The sequence below is a fragment of the Berghia stephanieae genome, chromosome 7 (assembly GCF_034508935.2).
Source record: "Berghia stephanieae isolate SIO BIC M18660-M18661 chromosome 7, UCSD_Bste_1.3, whole genome shotgun sequence".
NCBI lineage: Eukaryota > Metazoa > Mollusca > Gastropoda > Nudibranchia > Aeolidiidae > Berghia > Berghia stephanieae.
In genome coordinates, this window is record NC_088366.1 from 13,167,380 (window position 1) to 13,190,059 (window position 22,680).

Below are 22,680 nucleotides of genomic sequence, written 5' to 3' on the forward strand. Positions count from 1 at the left end.
TCGTGACATATGTAGAAAATTATGGTCCCTACATCGAGTCTTTGGATAAAGCACTTTACCCACATTATCCCGTTTGACTCAGGTGTGAAAGAGTACCTGGTTACAGGCAGTGGCGGATATTGTTAGAGTTAGTACAACACGGATGCCCAACAAGTGACTGGCACTGTGTGGAATGGAATGATGGTTCCGATGAAGTGCTGAAGAAATAGATGAAACATTGTGAAGCGCATTGAGAACGGTGTTAATTTGTTGAAAAGCGATATATAAATGTTCTGAGAAATGTGCTAAGTTATGGAAATGCTTTAAATATAAATGGCGGTGTCTTAATAGCAGATGTAAAGCCTATAGACCACAGCATTGTCATGGTATTATTATTATTATTATTATTATTATTATTATTTAATGCAGACACACAAACTATTGAGTGCGGGAGAGAAGACCTTGCCAGTATTTGTTTTGTTTTTATTATTCTAGGCGATTTGACAGGCTTTTTGGGCTGGGTTATTCCAGCACCCGAAAAAGAAAAATAATGAAAGGTAATTTAAAAAAAGGATTGAATCGCCCACCCCCCCCCCCCCCCCCTCCCGCCCCTGTCAACTTAATAATAATAATAATAATAATAATAATAATAATAATAATAATAATAATAAAAAAAAAATAAAAAAAATAATAATTAAAAAAACACACACCATTAGAAACCACTATGGTATCAGTAAACGTGAACATATTTGCAAGTCTGATAACCGAAGGCAGTTATAAGCTTGATTTAACATTGTTGTGATGAACAATATTTTGCGTTGGTTTGAGAGTATTTTCATTACAACATTGAGTCCACAGAGATGTGGGCTAGTATCAGACCTGCAAATAAGTACACGTCGATATCAGTATATTTTACCAATCATCCGAGTCTTGTTAAAAATCAATTTATTTTACCAAGAACACAAGGTTAAGTAAAAATATAAACTTTTAATTCATGCTGAAACAAGTTGAATGCAAACTTCAACATGTTTAAAACTTGTAAAAATTCAACGGGTTGCAAGTCCATAGAAATCAATCAAGCCAATCAAAAGATAAAATAAATACAAACTTTTCTTAAAACAAAATAGAATGTTCTAAATTTGGTTAAAACAGGAAATTCAACAAATGGAAATGTATTAAATTACAAATCGTTGATGACTTTATCACAAAATATTCAACTCGGAAATTCAAACTATGAAAATTAAAAATAAAATTACCCATATAATAAAAAGAAAGGCCCAAATGGAAATGGACGGTTTCATTGCAAGTCAAAATAAATGAAGCAGTTTCAATGGATAGATCCATCATTTATTAAATAGTGATGACCTTGTCCTAAAATTAGAATTTTGTGAATTCTAAGAGTTGAATGGCTTGCGACTGGGCCAACGGCATCTACAGTAATAGATGGCCATGGACTGAGCCAATAACAGTACATGCCTTATCCACTCGGCAACCTCGCCACCCTTCCTCTCCCCAAAGTTACAGATATACAGCACAAACACACACACACACACACACACAAACACACATACACGAGATGATTATAACAACATAATAAAGATATCAAGTACTGTATTATTTAACTATTAACATTCGGCAAAGGTCAGTGACCTATAGTTGATACTTGGTAACAAAAATGAGATTCAGATTAGCTGTGTAAAATAATATGAGCGCCTGACTGACATCATATTTCTGTGCACTATAAGCTTAGAACAGAATAGCCAAAATAATTTAATAACGGGATTGAGGTTTTTTTTACTTGTTTTAGGAGGGTTTGTGACAGAAGCAACACAGTATCATATGAGAGTATGGAAGTATTCCCAAGCTATTACTCTCAATTAAGTCACGTCCTGGCCTTATTAAAAATCACACTTGTTTCATGACTGTATTTATTGTACTACTACACTGGAGCCTCGTTAGACCAGTGATGGTGACACCAGCCTAATAAAATAATTCGTTGATAACCCAGACCTGTTATAGATGCTGTGCGCTTGGCTAAGAAACTCGCAACATTGCCATCCGGACCAACACACAAAACTATGTGTAACATTGACCGTATATTATAGTCTGGTTAATGCAGTTTAGTGAGAATTACTCATAAAAAAATGGATGGTAAAAAAGCAATAACAAAGACCTGAATGACGTCAACTTCGTTCTATCTATAGCCAAATTTCAAGGGAAATAACCCAAATGTCCTAAATCACAATCTCTCTCTCTCTCTCTATCTCTCTCTCACACACACACACACACACACACCCTTTCAAACTGACCATTGTGTGTGTTTGTGTGTGTTTTGTGCCATGCACTGTTTACCTGCAGCAAGGCGCAAGTTATACTGAACATGATGTTGTATTTAAGTAAGTCGGCACACACACACACACACATACACACACACACACACGCACATAATATTCACAATGCTTAGACCATCTCTCGGTTGCTTTTAGCTGTAGGCTTACCTGAGCGTGATGTGGGCTAATGCATTGTACATATTTGGAGATATTGAGTGGGTTTCCGCGACCTAGATATGACCAATTAGACTCTTAAAATTCTCTCTTCTAGTTGCAAAATTTTACCATAGGCAAAGAAGAGGGAGAAAAATAGGGATTTTAAAAGCTACTGCTATAATTGGGTCCCTGTAATATCCAAACCGCTTATACATAGGTTTCAATGTATATGTATGATGCTGTTAATCACTTTTGATTTTCCCACATAACACACTTAACAAGAAATCCTTTATTTACTCAAATACATGTCAAAACATCACTGTTTACCCTATAAGTCATTAAATATAGATTGTCAACGCAAAAATTTGATAAAAATTTATTTTGAAAAAAACTGTTTCTTGACTTTATAATGGAGTAGAATGCCTACACCTCTTTTATCAAGGAGAGTCCCATATCATATCTTTTAAAAATAATGAATATACTTAGTTTGCAATATAAATATTTGATACAAATAAACCAAAACAAAAACCATTGTTATCAATATTAAAATTAATAATAAATTCACGTGGCACATCATAACAAGCAGTAGATATTATTTTTCTTTGGTAAGCAAATTTCAAGTAATTGAAAACAAGTTAAAGGTCTCTTTTTAAGTTAAGCCTATAGCTAACATTGTAACCAATATCAAATCAAAGAAATTCACAGTTTTCTGATATCTTTAGTCCTATTTTTCTGAAGTAATTTAAGTGACACACACTGATCCTCTATTGCTAGGTCTATGTAAATGTTGCTGCTCGAAGCTCGACGCTCGAAGAAATAAATAACAATGTGAAATTGAATGTACGCTTCAATTTAATTACAAAAACAGATCAAATGACGTTTCGGGTTTCCCTTTTATCAACATAACAGGATGAATGAACCACTACAGATGAATGAAATAACGTGGTAGTGGAGTTCACGCCACTACCACATTATCTCATTCATCTGTAGTGTTTCATTCATCCTGTTTTGTTAAAAAAGGGGAAACCCGAAACATCCATTTGATCTGTTTTTGTAATTAAATTGAAGCGTACATTCAATTTCACATTTTTCTTTATCGCTTGGTCTAGAAGATGAAAGAAAAGAATTCACTATTTGAGGGACATGCTTTTTATAAAATGACAAATGACCAATTAGAATAAAATGATGACGAGCAAATGAAAAAAATTAAATCAAATACCCGTAAATTAGTGTGTCGTGTAATGTGTTTGACGTCAATTGGCCCTTGTGTAATTTCTAAATATTCTGATATTACCTCTTTATTGTTGTCAACATCTATTGTGTTCACTGCTATTTTTCATCTTAAATATCCATTACTTGCAAGGTAGGTTGTGCTTTGAAGAGATCATTTATTGATAGTGCTAGATATTTATTGGATAATCTGCAGCTTCAGACAGCCTGGTCTATTTACATTAATGTTAGACACAGTTGGCTGGTTGTTGTAATGAGAGAAATTTGCACATGAATTTTTCACACATCGATTCTAGAAAATTAGTCTTATTTACTCTCTGCTCTCATGGCAGGCATACTTCACAATGTAAAACGCCTGATTGTTTGGGAGCGTAACTTATAAAAAATTAATAATCTTAAAATTTAATTAAATTTCATTCTCAACCTAACTCAATTATTAAAAGACAATATGGATTTCAAGCCTGTTTGGTCCATGTCTTCCGTCCACTCTGCAATGCTAGACCAGTAGTAAGACAAAGGCCAGTCAAGACATGAGATACAGCCAGTAGTATCAGGATAAAAATGATGACAGTCATGACAATGACGTAATGACTGATTGTGGTACCAATCTCTAGCCAGCTACCGTAATCTCTCACCAGAAAGAAGAAATGCTGGGGATGAAGATGGGTGGAAAGTTAATCCAATAAATAAACATTTACTTATAGGCAGCATTTCCACGGTTTCAGTATGGGCTTTACACATAAAGCTTCATTTATTCTCCTTGCAGGATACATGAAACCAAACTTACATTTCACACAATAAAATCACTCCCTTTTTGTACTGGCATTTACATCACCATCCCCCCCCCCCACAAACTAAGTACTCATTCACATTTGAGTCGAGTGGTGTAAAATGCGCAAAGTGCCTTACTCAAAGACACAATATTAAAGCCAATGTCTAGTATAATCGTTGTCATCCTCCAATCACTTTGTCACAAGACACCACTGCTGCTGCAGGACTACCATTTATTCCTTTGTTCATTAGGACCATGAAAGCAGGGCTAGAAATGTGTGAAATAAGAATCATACAAAATATATACAAAGACAAAAGAAGACTTAAGATAATCATATTTATTTTTTTTAGAAAGAAATGCAAGGAAACGAAACTGGATAAAAAATATATTCTGCTCTCTTAATATTTAGACTGTTACACATCTTAAATGATATCTAAGTTCCTCAATAACACAATCTATTTAACGACAGTGAGTTAAGAGAACTATCAACTATCAAATATTTAATATCCTGATTGCTCCATTTGCATTTTACTTATTTCATTTGGTCTTGATCTTCAATACAACATGGATAAATCAACAAAGCCATTTGTCACATATCTTTTTGGTTGTTTCTGTACTGACTTTGTCATTGTCAATATTTTAAAGAAACATTTTCAAATCATGCAGTCAGTCTGATACTAACATATGTCAACATAAATCAGAAATCTGGCGTTTAAATATTTGTGAAAAATAACATTAAATTCAGTTAAGAAATTGATCCATGGTTTTGTTCATAATCAAACATGCAGACTTGCCTAGTATTATGAAAAATTAGTAGAAATACAAATTCAGGCTCCAGTTACAGGACGGCATTTGCCTCTTTTGGCTCAATAAATCTTGTTGAAAAGGAAAGTTTAATTTTTTGGATTCTTTTAAAAGGACTTTGGAGCATTATTGTATCATGTTGAGGGAAAATAATTTATTTCTAAAGCTTTTCTTTTTTTCCCTTGGAAACTACGAATTTATGAAATTCCAAGTTGGCAGCTCTGCACATGGTACAGTTGTGAAAATAGTGAAATTGTTTCTATAAAAATATAAAGACACTTCAGAGCCATAAGCCCATGAATTTGGAGTTTATCTCAGTTTCTATAGCATAAAATAGACAATAGCCATAGATATAATCTTGATTGCGTCCGGGATCATTACTTTTCCATTTGCTCACAAAAGCGAATGCTCTACCAATTAGGCTATCAGATCCCAAATATTTCTGCTCAAAACAAACAAAAGGATAGGGAGGGGAAGAGCTAGAGAGAGATAGATAGATGGATAGCTAGCACATAGATAGATAGATGGATAAGATAAAATACTTAAATAAAGAGTGCTCGACTTTAAGCAGAAGATTTAAAGATTATAAAATAAATGTTGAAATTATGTTTAAAGCTACAAATTTGTTAGATACCGTCGTCATCATGGCAGTGATCTTTAGGAAATGATTAAAAGTATTTTTAACTTTAACTTTATTAGATAGAGAGATATATTTATCCATAGATTAATAGATAGATAGATAGATAGATAGATAGATAGATAGATAGATAGATAGATAGATAGATTTATATATATATATATATAATATATATATATAAATAGAGAGAGAGAAGAGAGAGAGAGAGAGAGAGAAGAGAGAGAGAGAGAGAGAGAGAGAGAGAGAGAAAGAGAGAAAGAAAGAGAGAGAGAGAGAGAGAGAGAGAGTAACCCCTTACCAGTCCCATGAAATCAGACATGACTAATACTATCAAGATGATAGACCGTAGTGATGTGTTAGTCACCACCTGTATGGCACGGAGGGAACATGTGACTAGTAGGAATGGAATGATGTTCTGCAATGAGAAAATACAAACACATCTATTGGGAAGGAAAACTATAGATACGTCCAAATAAAAACTATTACACACCAACTTCTTTTTGTTCAGCCAAATTGAGTATTAATATTGACACCAACTTAAAGAATAGAAAATATTTACTAAAGTGCTGTTGTTATATCAATAGTGGTGGTTTGAAGTGTATTTTTGTTCAACAACTTGATAGCAGCATGTTTATAAGGTATAACAGGAGAAGGAAACCGATCTATGTAATGGCATTGGCATAATATTAAATTATCATATATACATATACACACACTTGTGTGTGTATATATATAATAATAGAATGTTATGCCGATGCTCATAACACACATCTTTGTTTTCCTCCTTGTCCTCATCATCATCATCTTGATCACCATTGTTCTCATCATCTTACCTTAAACATGAGCAAAGTCCCCATCAGGAAAGGATTAAACACTGTTAGAAAACAGTAGACTGATGCTGGGTCAAAACTGGCAGGAACAATGAACAAAAAAATCATCGATATAAAAAGACAAACAAAAAATAAATACAATTTTTGTGCAGTTCAATCTAAAATAAATGTGTTTTATTATTGAGTAGACATCCCTCCTTGAAATTAAAAAATCAGATGTCCCAAAACCAATGGTTAGTAGTTTCAAGGGGGGAAAAACGTTACTTTAACTAAATAATTATATGTATGTCTTCCTATCTTACTCTCTGTTTAAAGAAGTTCATATGAATTATGATGCTAAATTATTTCAGTCATAAGATCCTAACATTTTTTGGTTCTTCGTAGGTTATTTCATATCCGAAATACATCTGGAAAGATGACTATCAACATTTGATGTAGAAATCTAATAGACGATATACCAGCTGCCTGGTTTGTATTGAATAATTACTGGTAATCACAAGAACCACTCACCTGTTAATGCTGGCAATATTGCCTGTTCCAAAGAAGGCTGTGATAATGAGAAATATCTAGGACTAATATAGAAAACTCATTCGTTTCTATCAAATGGAAAATAATAATAACACAAAACCATACTGATACCTTTGTGGGTGGCCAAGATGTTTGAGTGCTACATCATCACATCTTGTAACACAGTCAAGTTGTATTGAGTATGGTCAATGACCAAATAAGTGTCTTGGATTGCATGAAAACACTTCCTCATATTTACTCATATCTTGACTGCAGTAAGAATGATTACTTCGTCATATGGTACTATATATAAGAGTGTCAGGTCAGTATATAAAGAGTGCCTAATAATCTTTGATCTTATCTATTAATAAATCATACCATGGATAACACACAAAAATTGAAAACTTCCATAGTTGACAAAAAGTAATATGTTTATAGTAATGGTTGAATAAACAGGCTTTATTGGAAAGGAAAACATGTTGAGTGAGAGTTGGCAGCTGGCAGATCACTGTCAATAATCCTGACATTGACACCACAAAAAGTAACACCTGACATGAACATCACTAATACAGTTGGTGATGGGAGTAAATAAATGGGTTATTTATGAGCTGATTTCATTAATTCCAACAGTTGGGTCAAACCGTTAATAAAAAATAATAAAATAATTTATAAAGCATTTTCAAGACACTGCCATACTCCTCGCACTTTACATCAATTCCACAAAGGATACAAATATGAAGGCTCTATGTAGATCCTGGATCTCAATGTTTTCAATAATGCTAGAAGGCCGAGATAAATTATCTTTGGATTCCTCCTGCTGTAGGAAATCTGCCATCTCAATACTCTGAGAAAGACACAAAATACATTACATAACAATAGAATTTGTTTTTAATGTTTATAGAAGTTTTGTGGCGTTTGGATATTTTTAAAGTCATATCAGAACCATTTCAGGAATTTATTGGAAAGACAGAAGATGTCCATACTAGAAATTGTCAAAGAAAAAGTAAGATAATAGTTACTTGTTGAAACAGGAACAATAGTAGATTTAAATATCTATCTAAAATATTTGAAGTAAATCTATAAGATTAAACAAACAAACAAAAAATACCATGTCATATAATATAATAATATAAAATATTAAGTAATGTGGAAACGTTATGTGTGAACAAACCTTATGCAATGAATCTTTTTTGTCATCGGCCTCAGTCTTCAGCCAGAAATACAAGAGAGATGACAGAGACACAAAAAAGAATACTTCATAACTGGAATCTACTGTAAGGAATAATAAGACGATTATAGGAGACATTCAAACTTAGATACAATATCGACTTTTGAGGGTGCCAAAGTGACATCATGTAAAGGTGATAAGATATTACACTATCAACCAAAGGATTCCAGTTCCATTCCCTTCGAATCTATCTACAGTATAAAATAAAGAAGTCAACAGATATTTAATCATTTTTGCAATTTAAACGAATCCACTTAGGTGTATTAAAATTTATATATTCAATTTAACAATTATTACTAAAAACCAGTCCCTATTATATACAACTTGCTAATTGGTGATATAAAAGAACATCATATGTTAAGTGTATAAGCAATCACATTGTACACAATGCTTCTAACAGATGGGTCTAAAATTTACAAAAACTTTAAATATCTTGTTTGATGCACCGATATTTCTGATCTAATTAAAAACAAAAGTGGTTTATTGACTTAAGTAAATATATTTTTAAAATGCAAGCTTTAGAACATCAAAAACTAAAATAATTGGAAAGTTTTGACATTATTTTACATCAAGGTAAACTCCCTGTTAAAAGGATACGCAATGCTGAGCAGCATGTATGTAGACATAAAAGCCAGGGTAAGAGAGAACAGTCTGTGTCTCAGATTGGTTGGGGCTAGTAAAGGTAGGACGAATGATAAGACTGGGGATAGATAAAATAATGAACATGCCAGCAAATTTTTAAAATGATTGCTTTAACACTAGCTATGAATATATAAACAGACAATCAACCTAAGCACTTTGAGATGCAATTACATAGAAAGCGCTACACTAAATGTACATCATTAATATTATTATCTATATGATATGTGATTTACTGTCTCAATAAGACATTATGTGGGAATGATCAAGATTATGAGAATTGAGTGCGAAGTCAAAATAATCAGAATTAGGAAAGTTACCAGTTTTAAAAATCTAAGAAACAAAACTCTCTACACTGAATATTTGTATAGGTTAAGCTCAAAATTCAATGATAAGCCTGGGGTTTATCTCAATATAATACTTTTAAAAAATCAATTAGTCACAAATATTTGAGAATTCCCATAAATCAATTAGGACAGTATTCAACTTTGAATCTTGTCTCTGACTCTGACCCTTGTGTGCACACAGCAGACTGGATAGCTGGATCTGTTGGATACGGAATATTTTGACAAATATCCTATCAAAAGGGTAGCAAGCAATTGTTATTGTCGAACATTACAAAAACTGAAATTCCAAAAGCCTCTCATAAATTCCATCACATATTTAGGTACTTCGCAATATTACCAAATCAAGCCACACTTCCATTCTATACAGTATAAGTTCTCTTTAAATATTTGAGTCAAGTGGGTCAATGTATATGGTTCAGTTTTAGAAGTTTAACAATGCTCATGACACTTAGATCATTTCGGCACCTAAGAAAAGAAAGATGTTAAACAACAAAAAAGGATAGCTGGACAGGTTTAGAGCTCAGTGCCTGCAACACCCCGGGTCACTGGCACTTTAGAAAAAGGAAAAGAAAGCAGGAATAATTTGAAAAAAAAAAAAGAAGAGATCAGAAGCAGGCTACCTCTGTACTTAGCCTAAACCGAACCAAAGTCTCTGAGAGACAATGGAATAGGATACGTGCTAAAAGGGAGACACTCAGATAGTTCCTTATATTAGGAGTCATTTAGAAAGACGATTTATAAGGAAAAAATATCATCTGTAACTGAAACGCTTAATAAATCGCATCCAAAATTTTTTCCCAAAGAGGTCTCCAGCCTCGATTAGGGCAAAACCAAAAGTCACCTCACTCCAGGACAAGGAAATAATTTCAGAGAAAGGGACAATAGATGAGTGAGATAGAAAACCTTCAAGTACTTAAAGTAGCCCCCATAAACCACCTGCTGGACTGATGTGTCTAAAGTTCCTTACACAATGCTGAGGTAAACAAAGAATGAGTTTTTTGAGCATTGTCACCAATCCACTTATTAATGACCAGCTCAATTTTTATTTTAACAAAAAACAAAACAAAACAACAATAACAACAAAATTCCCCAAAAAAACAATTCAAATAACAAGGTAAGGTACCTGCTGATTACTAGCAAAACATTTACACAACAATGAAATTATGGTTCCAACTACAAAACTAAAAAAGCCATCTATAATTTGTTAAAATTGTAGAGTTCGAAGACAGAGCAAATAGATCAAGGACTTTGAAATGATATTTGACCCTAATGAGGGCAAATTGTTTAATTAATATAATGTTAGTTACAGTATAATTTTCCCCACAATAACCACTAAGTTTTGACTCTTTGACTACTATAATATATGAGTTCAATTCTGTGGCAAATCATCACAAACATGTCTTACCAAGAATAGACCAACTTCCAAGCTGACAAACTGCAGGCAGTCCTTGATTCTTGTGAATACTTGAAGCAGTCATCATGACAATCAACAAAGACACAGTCACTAGAATCAGCTAGATGGAACAAATTAAAATATTGGGTTACACGTTTAATCCTTATATCACAGTATATAGAAAAAGAGTAATAATAATAATAATAATAATAATAATAATAATAATAATAATAATAATAATAATAATAATAAAAATAATAATAATAACAGTAATAATAATATATGGTTTTTATATAGCGCCTTACCCTGTTCAACAAGCTCAAAGCGAGTAATCGCCTAATCATGTTTACAAGGCACTGACAACCTTAACTATCCTGCAGAATGTTTGAAAACTTTTGTCCCGACAAAAATAAACATTTCTAAACTAGATGGGAGAATAGTCATCAATTACATCACACACTTCTGGAACTTTTCCCCTGGCATTTTCACATTGTATAAGTTGACCTTACTGTTAGTGTTTCTAGGTACCACAAGAGACAATTTAAATATTTGAAATTGATTTTTTCTTACTCTATTTATAAAGCATTCTGATAGTCAGGGAAAACACTTTAAAATTTTTTAAAATCCATACATAAATAAGAAAATGAGAGCAAATTTCAAAAGATTTCTAACTTAATTTATCAGATTTTAAGATTGGATAATAAAATCACTTCAATCCAAACAAGCCTCCCAATTTTTAAAACTGAAAATGATGGATGGAATATTAGAGTTTCCTTTTCTTCTCTTAGACTTAGAGGTAAAGAGAAAAATGTTCACATTTGAAATTATTGTCACAACTCATAAATGCATAATTCAAATTAGAATAATTTTTTTAAAAATCCTGATAACTGAATGGATAAAGCACTCGACTCACACCCTAATCAACAGGTTTTAAATTTGAGTAGATTTGAAATTTCTTCTGACCCCTCTTTCCATTTTCCAATAAAGTGGCATCCTATTGAAAGGGTAGCAAGCAATTTTTACTTTCTATTTAATGCTATAGAAATCATCATAAACTCCAGCACCATGGGCATTATGATTCCGAAAGGACTATATTCTTGACTTATAAGCTGGTTCACATTTGCATCATAATCCATAGCTGATAAATATACAATTCAAATTATTATCCAATGATTGTGACTCAGTTGAACGCAAAACCACAAACTCATAAAAATTAGTACCCTCTTACCTGTGTAAACAATAGCCCTTTTGTGAATCTGGAGGTCATCATTACAGTCAGACGGGTAAACACAGCAAAAGCCATCACTATAGCCAATATACCACCGTAAAGACTGAGTAAGGATGAAACAAAATGTAAAATTCTCTATCAAATGTGATTCCTCTTTCTCAATCTTGGATTAGCCAAATGACGGAAATTGGATTTAAATTACAAATGAATAGCATTATAAGATTTGTTTGGTTGTTTTACACGGCTTAAGTAACGAAACTCTTATCATTTCCATAGAGCATATCAACATAAATCAAAGCTCATAATTTAGACTTATAACTTACATTTCAGCACCTGGTTGATCACAGCAATAATACAATGTATCAAAAATATAACAAAACTTTGCACACATCTTGTTTTCAACATTTGCTAACATACATATACTAAGCTGTCTGAAAATGTGGACAGTAAAGTATCATATAGTATTGAATGCAACAGCTTCAAACAAGAACAAAATACATGAGGAGCATTTTTCTCTCAAAGTCTTCACCAGATATTAACAAATAACAATATGGTTGGTAATGTTAAACTGTAATACAATAGGCAAGCCTATCGAGACATGAGCAGAAGTCTACACAGAGTATGTCAAAAATGGAGACACAAAAGCCCAAGGACAAATGATATAGCAGGATTGAAGATACGACAGAGGTGTACGGTGTTGAAACCCTTTGTCCCTCCTGATCCAATTTTCAAAATTCTTCAAGCCCTGTAGAGACCAATTGAACAGTTTTACAGAGGTACAGTAGAATTACTTTAAACCAAAATTTTGGGGACCTTCTAAACCATTTCGGTTTAAAGACATTTTGGTTTAAAGCAAGTTCCCGTTTTGCAATGTTTTTCAAGGGTAGTAACTATTTAAGTTTAAGGAATTTGCTCATTTAATCGTATCATAGGTTTCCCGTAAAATGGAGTTGTTGAATAAATGCCGTCTTCGTAACCATTAGATTAAAAAAAATTTTTTGGTGTGTTTAAAAAATATTTTTGGGGGTTTTTGTTTTCAATTCAAAATTATTGAAAGAGTTGAGCTCGGGATGCCGTGTATTTTACATATCTCTGTCTTGATCAACTTTTTTTTCATCGACTTCACATAGTAATTTGATTTTAAACTCCAACGTGTAAGCACAGTGCTTTCTTTTAGACATCTTTTAGTAAAATGCTGAGCTAAAATAAGATCGAAAGTTCTTGTGCGATAATTGATAATGAATGACGCGCAGCTACTCAGAGGTGAAGTGAAATGGAAATGAAATGGCGTGTCAATGCTAAGCTGTCTACTACACATCTCTCTTTTGTTGAGAAGCCATTAGGTTCAAAGGCCTAGTTACATAGAACCTCTACCCCCCCCCCCCCCCCCCCCCCACACACACACACATTTAAACAAAGTGGAAATGAAGTGGCATGTCAATGGTAAGTTGTCTACCACCCCCCCCCCCCCCCCCTCCCTCCTTATTCTCGTGTTGAAAATTTGTCAGTTCCAAAGCATCAACACATGAGCGAGAACATCTCGCTTGCGTGATTTTACACCCCAACTCCCCCTCTTTCCTCATTTTCGCCTTCCAGTCACCCGCTGTCTTCCGTTTCCAGTCTGTGCGATTGTGGTGTTGGCCAAGCCCAAGTGCAGTGATTGAAGTGTTTGCCTCCACCCAACCCTTCACCCTCATCTTATACTTACGCTCTTTGTTTTAATATCGCCGGGCATTATTACGTGTGGCCACCTTCCCGAATTTTTGAAGAAAAATAGAGAGAGAAAAAGGGAAGGTGCTCTCAAGTTGTTTCGGTTTAAAGAAAGTCCTGCTTAGAAGTATTTCGGTTCATCGTTAGAATTAGTACAAAGATAATGAAGAAACTAGTACAATTTATTAACTTCTTTGCGGTTTAAGGTATTTTTCGGTTTAGCTTCTTTCGGTTTAAAGTAATTTTACTGTATTTGTAATCCCTGCCTAACCTAGATGATCAAGATTAGTAGGTAAGTGGTTAGGTAGGTAGGTATGTATGTAGGTAGGTAGGTAGGTATGAAAATAGATAGGTAGGTAGGAGGTGGCGATATTAATAATACTCCCTTACATCCAGTCATAGTGTGTATCCTTGCCAATGACAGGCATCAATGGGAAAATGGCCATAATCAGACAGGACAACAACCAGCCTACATCTCCCCATGTCAAGCCAAATGCCCTGCAAGCATCCATCTTACCACCGTGCAGATTGACTTTGATGAATGGTCGAAATGCCAAGGCTATCAAGCCCACAGATAGGAGCTCTCTGTAGTAAAAGCTGAAAATCTTGTTTTGTAGATGGAAAATATAAATCAGCTTAGAGGAAAAAGGTGAATGACTACATTAGAAGATTTGGAACCCACCGCCCTTCCTCCCTCTTGATTCAGTTGTTTAAGTTCCAAAATGCCCCGTAGTGACCTTCACCTACTGCAAATATTTAGACAGCATAATTATGTCTGAGTATTTTAGGATCTCAAAATTTTGGGGGAGAATTTATAGATAAAGCTATGAGACTTGGGTTAAGAATGTTTTATTGATGATAACAGTTATAGTTTCTTGAATTGACAAAAATTAAAATCTCACATTTTTAACTTTAAAATCACTATTTGGCATCTTGTTCACACCAACATGATACTGTCTTGAGACTATGGGTCACTTTTGATAAATAAAAAACAGGTCAAACTTTGAGTCTTTTATAGACAAATGGGACAATAACTATTTATGTGCGGCTATGACACTCGCTTTCGGATCGGAAGTTCCTGGGTTCGAGCCTCGCTCGGCGCATAGTTGAGTCCTTGAAAAAGGCTCTTTACTCACATTCTCTCACCATACTCAGGTGTAAAATGAGTACCTGGCCATTAACAGCGTTGTCTCTGTCCGAAAAAAATTATAATATCGCCTAACAGGCGACATGTCCCATCCTACATGTTAAGTGTTGCTGTTGGCCCTTGTAAAGTGCTTTGAGCACGTTTAGTGGATATTGCCCTATAAAAAAGATCAATTTTTTTTATTTAAAAAAAATTTATGATTGTGTAAACATACAGTCAAAACCTTTAAAGCAGAAACATCTAAATGAAATTTTTTAAAAATAAGCTGAGAATGATTTTAAATGTCATTTCTTGATTGTTAACAATCTTTAAACAATCTGAAAAGGCTAATTATCATATAACTATACATCAAACTGGTTTTCATAAGGTCAAAAATAAATATGAAATAGAAATTTACATGAGCTCAAATTTTCAAGGCCCAACAACTCATAAAAAATTTTAAGTGACTGGCAATTGAGGGCCCATTTTGAAATTAAAATTTCCATATCCTGACCATGAATAAATATCATGAGGCACTTTTCCCATTTCTGGAACCAAACATATCATAGATATCTGATGCAAAAATAAAATTGCTCGATACCCTTAGGACTGAATGATGGTCTTCCACAAAGCACAGATCTAACAGACCCGGGTGAGGAGAGAGGTCAACAGAAATAAGTGAGTCAACACTGATTGAAGCAGCCCCTTATAAATATGATTGAAGAATTTATACAGTAAGAATTATTGTCATTCCACATCATATTTAAAGTAAGAAACTATGTGTTAAAGCAATCAATTGACCAAGTCAAGGTTATGCGCTATACAAGTGCTATATATCATTATTAGTAATATTAAACATTAAACCCTGTCCCCACCTCCCAAGAACAAAACAAAATCCCTTGAAAAACAAGTATGTCCTTCATTATCAAATTGTATGCATGAGAACTTAATGGCTGATCAAAGAGTACAGCAGATATCACTTGTATTATACTAAAAAAAATACTTACGACTATTTCTAATCCCAGTCCACACAAAACAATGGACAACATTGCCTCAAACAAACGTCCTTTCATGTGTAAATCATACAAGGATTTTATAGCCATTGGGAACCTGAAAATTTTGAAACGTTATTGTCAATGAGCTACAATTTTGATCTAAGAGATTTTCCTCTGTTATATCATAATATATATTACAAGCATAGCTGTCCGTGTGATAAGTCAATCAACTCAAAATTTATGATTCGAGTGTTGCATAAAATTTGAACTCATTTTCTATTGTCTTAATATAGACGATACAATTTTCGACTCATAAGAGAACTCCACAGAGCTTTTTATTTGGGCATGGAGATATACATTATGCATTTAATATCTTATATATTTCGTTCACTTATCATAGAATTCTTTCCCAATGTGTTAAGGACGGAAGATGGTTCATATAAATTTTTAAGAAATTTGATTGTATTCATAATAATGAAAGAACCACTAACTGCAAGTACTCCCACCTCATCATTACCATGATCACCACAACCGGAAGATTGGCATACATGCTAAAACTGATGGCATCTGTTTTCAATGGGATTTTACGAAACAAAATTGATTTTTCGATAAAATCATCACATCATAGTACAAACAACCATCTTCATGTCAATTGTAAACACCATGCAAAATTGGGTATTGATTGGTCCAGTGGTTTCAGAGCATTAATTTTACTAAAAAAATCCAATTTGCCAAATATATAATAAGATAATATATATCTTTTAAAAAAATATTATCCAAAGTCTTTTCTTCAAGCATAATTCCTTCATTATAATCTCCATTTTTATATTAGCCCTAGCTAAAGTTTAATGTTGTCACCATACCCTCAGACATAAATGTTTTCTTTTACAATTCTTATTGAATTGTATTTACTTTATATAAATCAATCAATTATATCAGGTGAAAAAAGAGGACCTCAACATTATTTATTACTCCTTTGTTTTTGTTACAATTGTTACCAAACTTGACAAGAACTAACAATTTAAACTATAAAATGCCATTGTAATCTTCATAAAAACGTATGATAAAAGACTAATTTTGTGAAACAATCCAAAGTGAATTTTGAAGGATTACACAAAATTACACATAATTCAAGAGCACCAGGGAATGTCCATAACATAGTATTACATGGTAGGACAAAGAAGAAGTAAAAGAATTCATATTATGCTTTCAGTTTCTCAAATCTCCCTAGAATTTCCCTCTTGTTGGCTCATGGTAATTTTTAAAGATGAGAAGGATTTTTGGAATTCTTTAAAATAATTGCCACCACACTAGACATCCAATCTTCTCTTATGTTTTATATTTAGCAACAAGTTGGGACTGCTTTACACAAACCCTTAACAATTCACATATTTACAAGGTTTAGGGGCGTTTTCGTATAACTCTTCCCCCCCCCCCCCCCCCCCCCCTCTTAAGAGATAAATCAAACAATTTAGGCACATTTCATTCAACTTACAATCCAGCTGACTTATACCATGGGAAGATGGGCAATAGGCAGTAGACATAACACATCAAAGGGAGGCTTTGAACTGGGGAATAAAACATGTTATATATTATACATATCATTGTTGCATCATCGAGTTGCACTTTTAATGGGCTTAGGAATATTTGGAAATCGACATCCTTCCATACCAACACTAAAATAATGATCAACAAATCTAATGTCCGCTCTGTTCTATATGCAGCAGAAATTTTGAGAATGAACAAGAAGATAGAGAGGCGCTTCAGAGGCTTTGAACGAAGATGCCTCTGCAGAATGAAAGTTGAGTTGTATAAAATTGTTCTCCTCTTAAATAGATTATGAGACATTATATCTAGTTTGAGTAAAATTGAACCCAACCAATAGTAGAGTTATAAATGTAATAAATGTCTGCTTGATTATATTCCCCATACATTCACAATGCCCTTAAAACATAACATTACTCATCTATATTTCCAGCTCATACAATACAAGTTACTTGTGAAGCACAAATATTGTATCAGCACTTGCGCAATATTTCATTGACTTTGACAAGTACTCATTCCCATTGGAGTCAAGGGAGGTAATATGTACAAAGTGTCTTACCCATTGAATGTAGTAGTCTTTCGGAGCAATAAAGTCTATACATCCAAGGTTAATCCAAGTTCTACAATGGGCAGTATCAATTGCATGCTAACTTTTGCTAGTCTTTATCAAAGTACTTCAACTCAACAATCAACTTTAACTCAACAATCAAATGACTGCTGAATGGGCAAAAGAGATAAATGTCTCTTGCTTATGAGCCGATCACTCTTACACTGAGCTAGTGAGACCTCTATAGAATGCAAACAATTTTTATAAAGAACAAAAATATGCTACAAGGATTGTTCCAGGCTCAAAATGTTTTTCGGCTGATAATAATAACAATATTAATTATACTTTGTGCAATAATAAGGATAAATGTAAAGCAAAAATATTTTAGTATTTACTTTGACTCACCATACAACAAGAATATGACAAAGGCTGTTATCATGATGAAGACAAAGGACAAGATAGTGCTGCTGGATCTCAGGTCATTGCTAGTCACTTTGCCAAAGGCTGTATGTTCAAAAGCTAGGATTGATGTAATGTACAACATCCAGCCAACAAAACCAAGGATTATGCTTACTCTGTATGGAATAATGAAGTCACATCGGATATAATTGAACGAGATATTTCTTAAATAAATATCATCTAAATAAATTTTAAAAAAAAGAAATATACTTCAACATCCATTATATTTTGAATTGCTTAATTTATTCTGACAGTGGGCCATATTTTGTTTAAAATATTCTATTTCATACTGGACAAATCAACCATTTGGCACCTCTTTTTACAAGCACTCTTAACATTTTTATCTTGCTCAAGATTGGTTGACTTTGTCTTAAAACAAAACACTTAACTGTGCAACCTCAACACACCACAATATAATCTTTTAGAACCATTATCTTTTGAATGAAATAAACATCCATTTTACAAAATTTTATTGTAAACCCAGCTATGCAATGAGGGATGCATTGTTAAATCAGATACATTTGATTGTAATTTGAAAGCTCGCCCAGTCCAGTTGTATGGCCTTGATTAACCATTGTACTTTAACATCCAACTACCACAACTATCTAAAAAATATGACAAGCTCTATGTTCAATTCAATAATCAATTTCTATCTCAACCAAGTGGGGTGTTATCGATTTCAGATTCAAAATATTGTCCAGAATAAATATTGCTACGTTGGACCACAAACTGTATGATAATAAATCCATCCATCATTAATTTTGTTTTCAATAACAGTTAAAAATAATAAATGTCGTTTTTTTTCTGCATATTATATTTTGACCAATATTGATAACCCAATTACATAACCGTGTTATCATATGACCAAACTAGGACGTGTATGATTTGCCTGGTGTCTGTTTAAAAATACAGATCAGCTAAGAAAACAATTCTGAACAGTTTGGCAATTCAAGTAACACAATTTTGGATTTCATGGACAGGTCAGATATGAAATTTGACTAAATCAGAAAATAAATGCAACTTCTTGAAAAACAAAGGCAACAAAAAATAGATAAATAAATAAAAAAGAAAAGAAAAAAAAAAAAGAAATAAAAAAATGTGTTCATGATCCTGGCCATTTTGAGTTGAAATTCAATTTTTTTTTTTTTTTAATCTGGTCACAAGATTGAGGCTGGGGGTCTCTATTTAATGTTTCTCTTTTCTACACATTAATTAATCCACCTTTGATGGTTCATTCCCATATTATATCATCCCAGCATACAGTCATTACAAAGCATTGCTTCTTGGAAGCTGTGACATATTCTTTGCCCTCTTTCATGTATTACATTTTGTCACCGAATTTTAGAAATCTAGCAAATAAAAAAATAGAGGCTATTTTTGAATAACCATTTGAATTTTTAAAAAATACATTAATAAATATCATTTTCAGTGACATCTATGAAAGGAATCTTGCCTAATAAAATTATTCAATATGTAAACGAAAAAAGTAAATAGCCGTGACAAACAAAATTAAATGTTACCCAAGGAAGAGACGGTCATATGTTTGATAGTAACGAAGTCCTCTCAAAGCCTTGTCGATTAACAAGTTGATTTCTGTGATCTGAGGATAACATTATATTTATATAATACACACTACACATATAAATAAATAAATAAATAAATGAATGAATACATGAATAAAAATAAACACTTGCATACATAAATTATTGGAAACATTAGAAAATATGATTTAACATAATCATACTTTTCTTGTCAACTAAATTAAGTTTTAACGTTCAGGTCTTATATTGTTTTCAAGAGATTTTAGGTTATTTGGTGGCCAGCATCTGCCTCTTATTGAACTTTATAGGATAGAACAACTGAGTCACAGTCGCCACAAGGAGAAGATCTTAGGAGTTTCTCAATTTAAAAAAAAATGTCTTATCACTAATCCACCGATCCCCCTCTCTCCATCCAACATTCTTTACACATTGGACCAAAAGCTGGAATCTGTCATCCCAATTTGTTAAAAAATAAATTAATATATACTTTCTACAGTAAGACTTTCTACAAAATATTGATCTTCATACCTTCAGATTGATGTTTATAAAAAAATAATTAAGGACCAAGAACAAGAAAATCAACATAATTTCTTCATGATCCTTTCTCTGTCTTATATCCAATCCATACTATTGCAGCTTTAACACTGAAGATAGACTCAATATTTGTGTGGTGTGGGATGGTGCTAGGTTATGGATCTGTATCACAATAGTCATGTCCTCGTGTGACACAAATGCGTTATAATTGACACATAAAATGTCTCATAACTGTCAGAATTTCTCAAGGTGTCGGAGAGAAAATTCCATAATCTTATTGTACTTGAAAAAAAGGAATGAATGTGTACATTTACATAGGATTGGTGCAGACGAGAGCAGCCATTCTTTTTTCTTTTTCTTTTTTCTTTCCGGTCTTTGATTGCTTTTTTTCTAGTATGCCTTTAAAGATCTTGTTTTTGTTTGCTCCTGTCAACTAAGACTACCATCAACTAATGTGTAAATTGATCTGTTTGAATCCGACAAAAAATTTCCAGGTCACTCTGTCTACCATCAGAGATAGGTTGCTTGATCTAAGTCAGATCTTGTGAAAAGTACGTGCTGCCCCATCCCAAGGATAGCATGCAACTGTTTTGTTGATTTTACAGTATAAAGCCTGGAATAGATCTTTGAGTTCATAAATCAACAAGACTCAAAACAATCTTGCATTCTTACTCTTATAGTTCCAATTGTAGATTTATATCAAAATCAGATGGTTAACTAACGACTTTTTGTATGCAAAATTGAAAAGCATTAGTCCCTTTTAAGATTATGAGGGGCTGTGGCATAAATGTCATGATAATGAGTTAAATTGCGTCATTCCTTTTATACAATGGTAATTGTGGTATGACTGTCATTAATTTATTTTACGGAGAGAGAGAGAGAGAGAGAGAGAGAGAGAGAGAGAGAGAGAGAGAGAGAGAGAGAGAGAGAGAGAGAGAGAGAGAGAGAGAGAGAGAGAGAGATGTGGTATTCTAATCAAGTACAAGTACGATTACTATTACAACTACTACTATTACGAGTAATAGTAATAAAAAAAAAATTTGCTCAGCACCTTCTGAGTATCAACAAGCATCCATTGCAACAAATACACCACAGTAGTGCTCTTATGTAGATGAATGCTTTTGTACCAAAAGCAAAGTTCATTAGGAAAAAAACAAAAAACCAACAACAAGAGTGAAAACTAGTTGTCCACATGTTTTGCTTCAACCTACCGAGTCTGAATAATGTCCAGTTCGAATCAGCTGTCTGATATGTTTCACCAATTGTAGCTGTGGAATATACAAACATGGCAAACATTAGAAAATTTAAATTTCTAATTTCTTTATCATTACAATATATATATAGCATAGCCTTTATATGCAACGTTATTAAAATGCACAGAACTTTAGAATCACAGGTTGCTTCACAACAAAAGTGTTAGAATTACCTTTTCAGCGTCTCTCAGTTCTCTGCGTGAAGAAAATGAACAAATAAATAAGGGATTATTTAAAATACCAAATGATATTCAATTTTGCTCACATGCAATATTTTTTAGACACTTGGTAAAATGCAAAGTCAAAACATAAAACTATTTACTGTAAGACTTACATAATTAACCAATCATCCACCAGTTGGACCCGAATTTATGAGCCATCTTCTTTGTAGTCACCATTCAATAATGACAACTCCAGCAACAGGAAGTAGTTTCTAATAATCAACTTCTAACAAATGTTGATAAGGACAGTTTATATAAATATAAAATCACCCTCTTAATAACCCCAAAAACCTAGAAATTTGATAAAAACTAACACTCAATAAAAATCATTTTTTTTTTGGTCAAAAAGTATTTATGTTCGTTCATATTAAAAATAAAGTAAAGTGAAAGAATTTCCCAAAGTGGACTGAGGAAAATAATAAGCAACCAATGTTGTAAAAGAAAAGATGTGCCTTCATGAGAAAGGAATCCTATAATATGACCGGACGGACTCTAGATTTAGATTGACTTCCCTCTACCCGCTCAACACTGCTGCAGACAATTTGTCCCAGTTCAAGACATGACTTCTTCGACCATGAAAAAAAAAGAGAGAGAGAGTTGTTGAATCTATACCATGGCTTTGAGTCTGCACCATGACTTCAAGACTGCAAATCTGTAAACCTATAAGAT

The 22,680-nt window shown here is 33.2% G+C and overlaps 1 protein-coding gene across 1 annotated transcript in view; it reads right to left on the reverse strand.

Moving 5' to 3' along the window:
- Positions 1 to 946: 946 nt before the first annotated feature.
- LOC144976697 (GPI ethanolamine phosphate transferase 1-like) overlaps positions 947 to 22,680 on the reverse strand; it is a 41,939-nt gene continuing 20,205 nt past the window's right edge. The window contains exons 13-28 of the mRNA XM_078921044.1: positions 21,964 to 21,985; positions 21,749 to 21,805; positions 19,983 to 20,062; positions 18,409 to 18,578; positions 17,407 to 17,479; positions 15,924 to 16,026; positions 14,181 to 14,395; positions 12,081 to 12,183; positions 10,865 to 10,973; positions 9,071 to 9,173; positions 8,417 to 8,507; positions 7,976 to 8,089; positions 7,249 to 7,304; positions 6,742 to 6,817; positions 6,207 to 6,323; positions 947 to 4,345 (exon numbers count right to left, since the gene is read on the reverse strand). Coding sequence (XP_078777170.1) covers positions 4,151 to 4,345; positions 6,207 to 6,323; positions 6,742 to 6,817; positions 7,249 to 7,304; positions 7,976 to 8,089; positions 8,417 to 8,507; positions 9,071 to 9,173; positions 10,865 to 10,973; positions 12,081 to 12,183; positions 14,181 to 14,395; positions 15,924 to 16,026; positions 17,407 to 17,479; positions 18,409 to 18,578; positions 19,983 to 20,062; positions 21,749 to 21,805; positions 21,964 to 21,985 — 1,684 coding nt within the window. The 3' untranslated portion in view covers positions 947 to 4,150. The remainder of the gene's footprint in view (positions 4,346 to 6,206; positions 6,324 to 6,741; positions 6,818 to 7,248; positions 7,305 to 7,975; positions 8,090 to 8,416; positions 8,508 to 9,070; positions 9,174 to 10,864; positions 10,974 to 12,080; positions 12,184 to 14,180; positions 14,396 to 15,923; positions 16,027 to 17,406; positions 17,480 to 18,408; positions 18,579 to 19,982; positions 20,063 to 21,748; positions 21,806 to 21,963; positions 21,986 to 22,680) is intronic.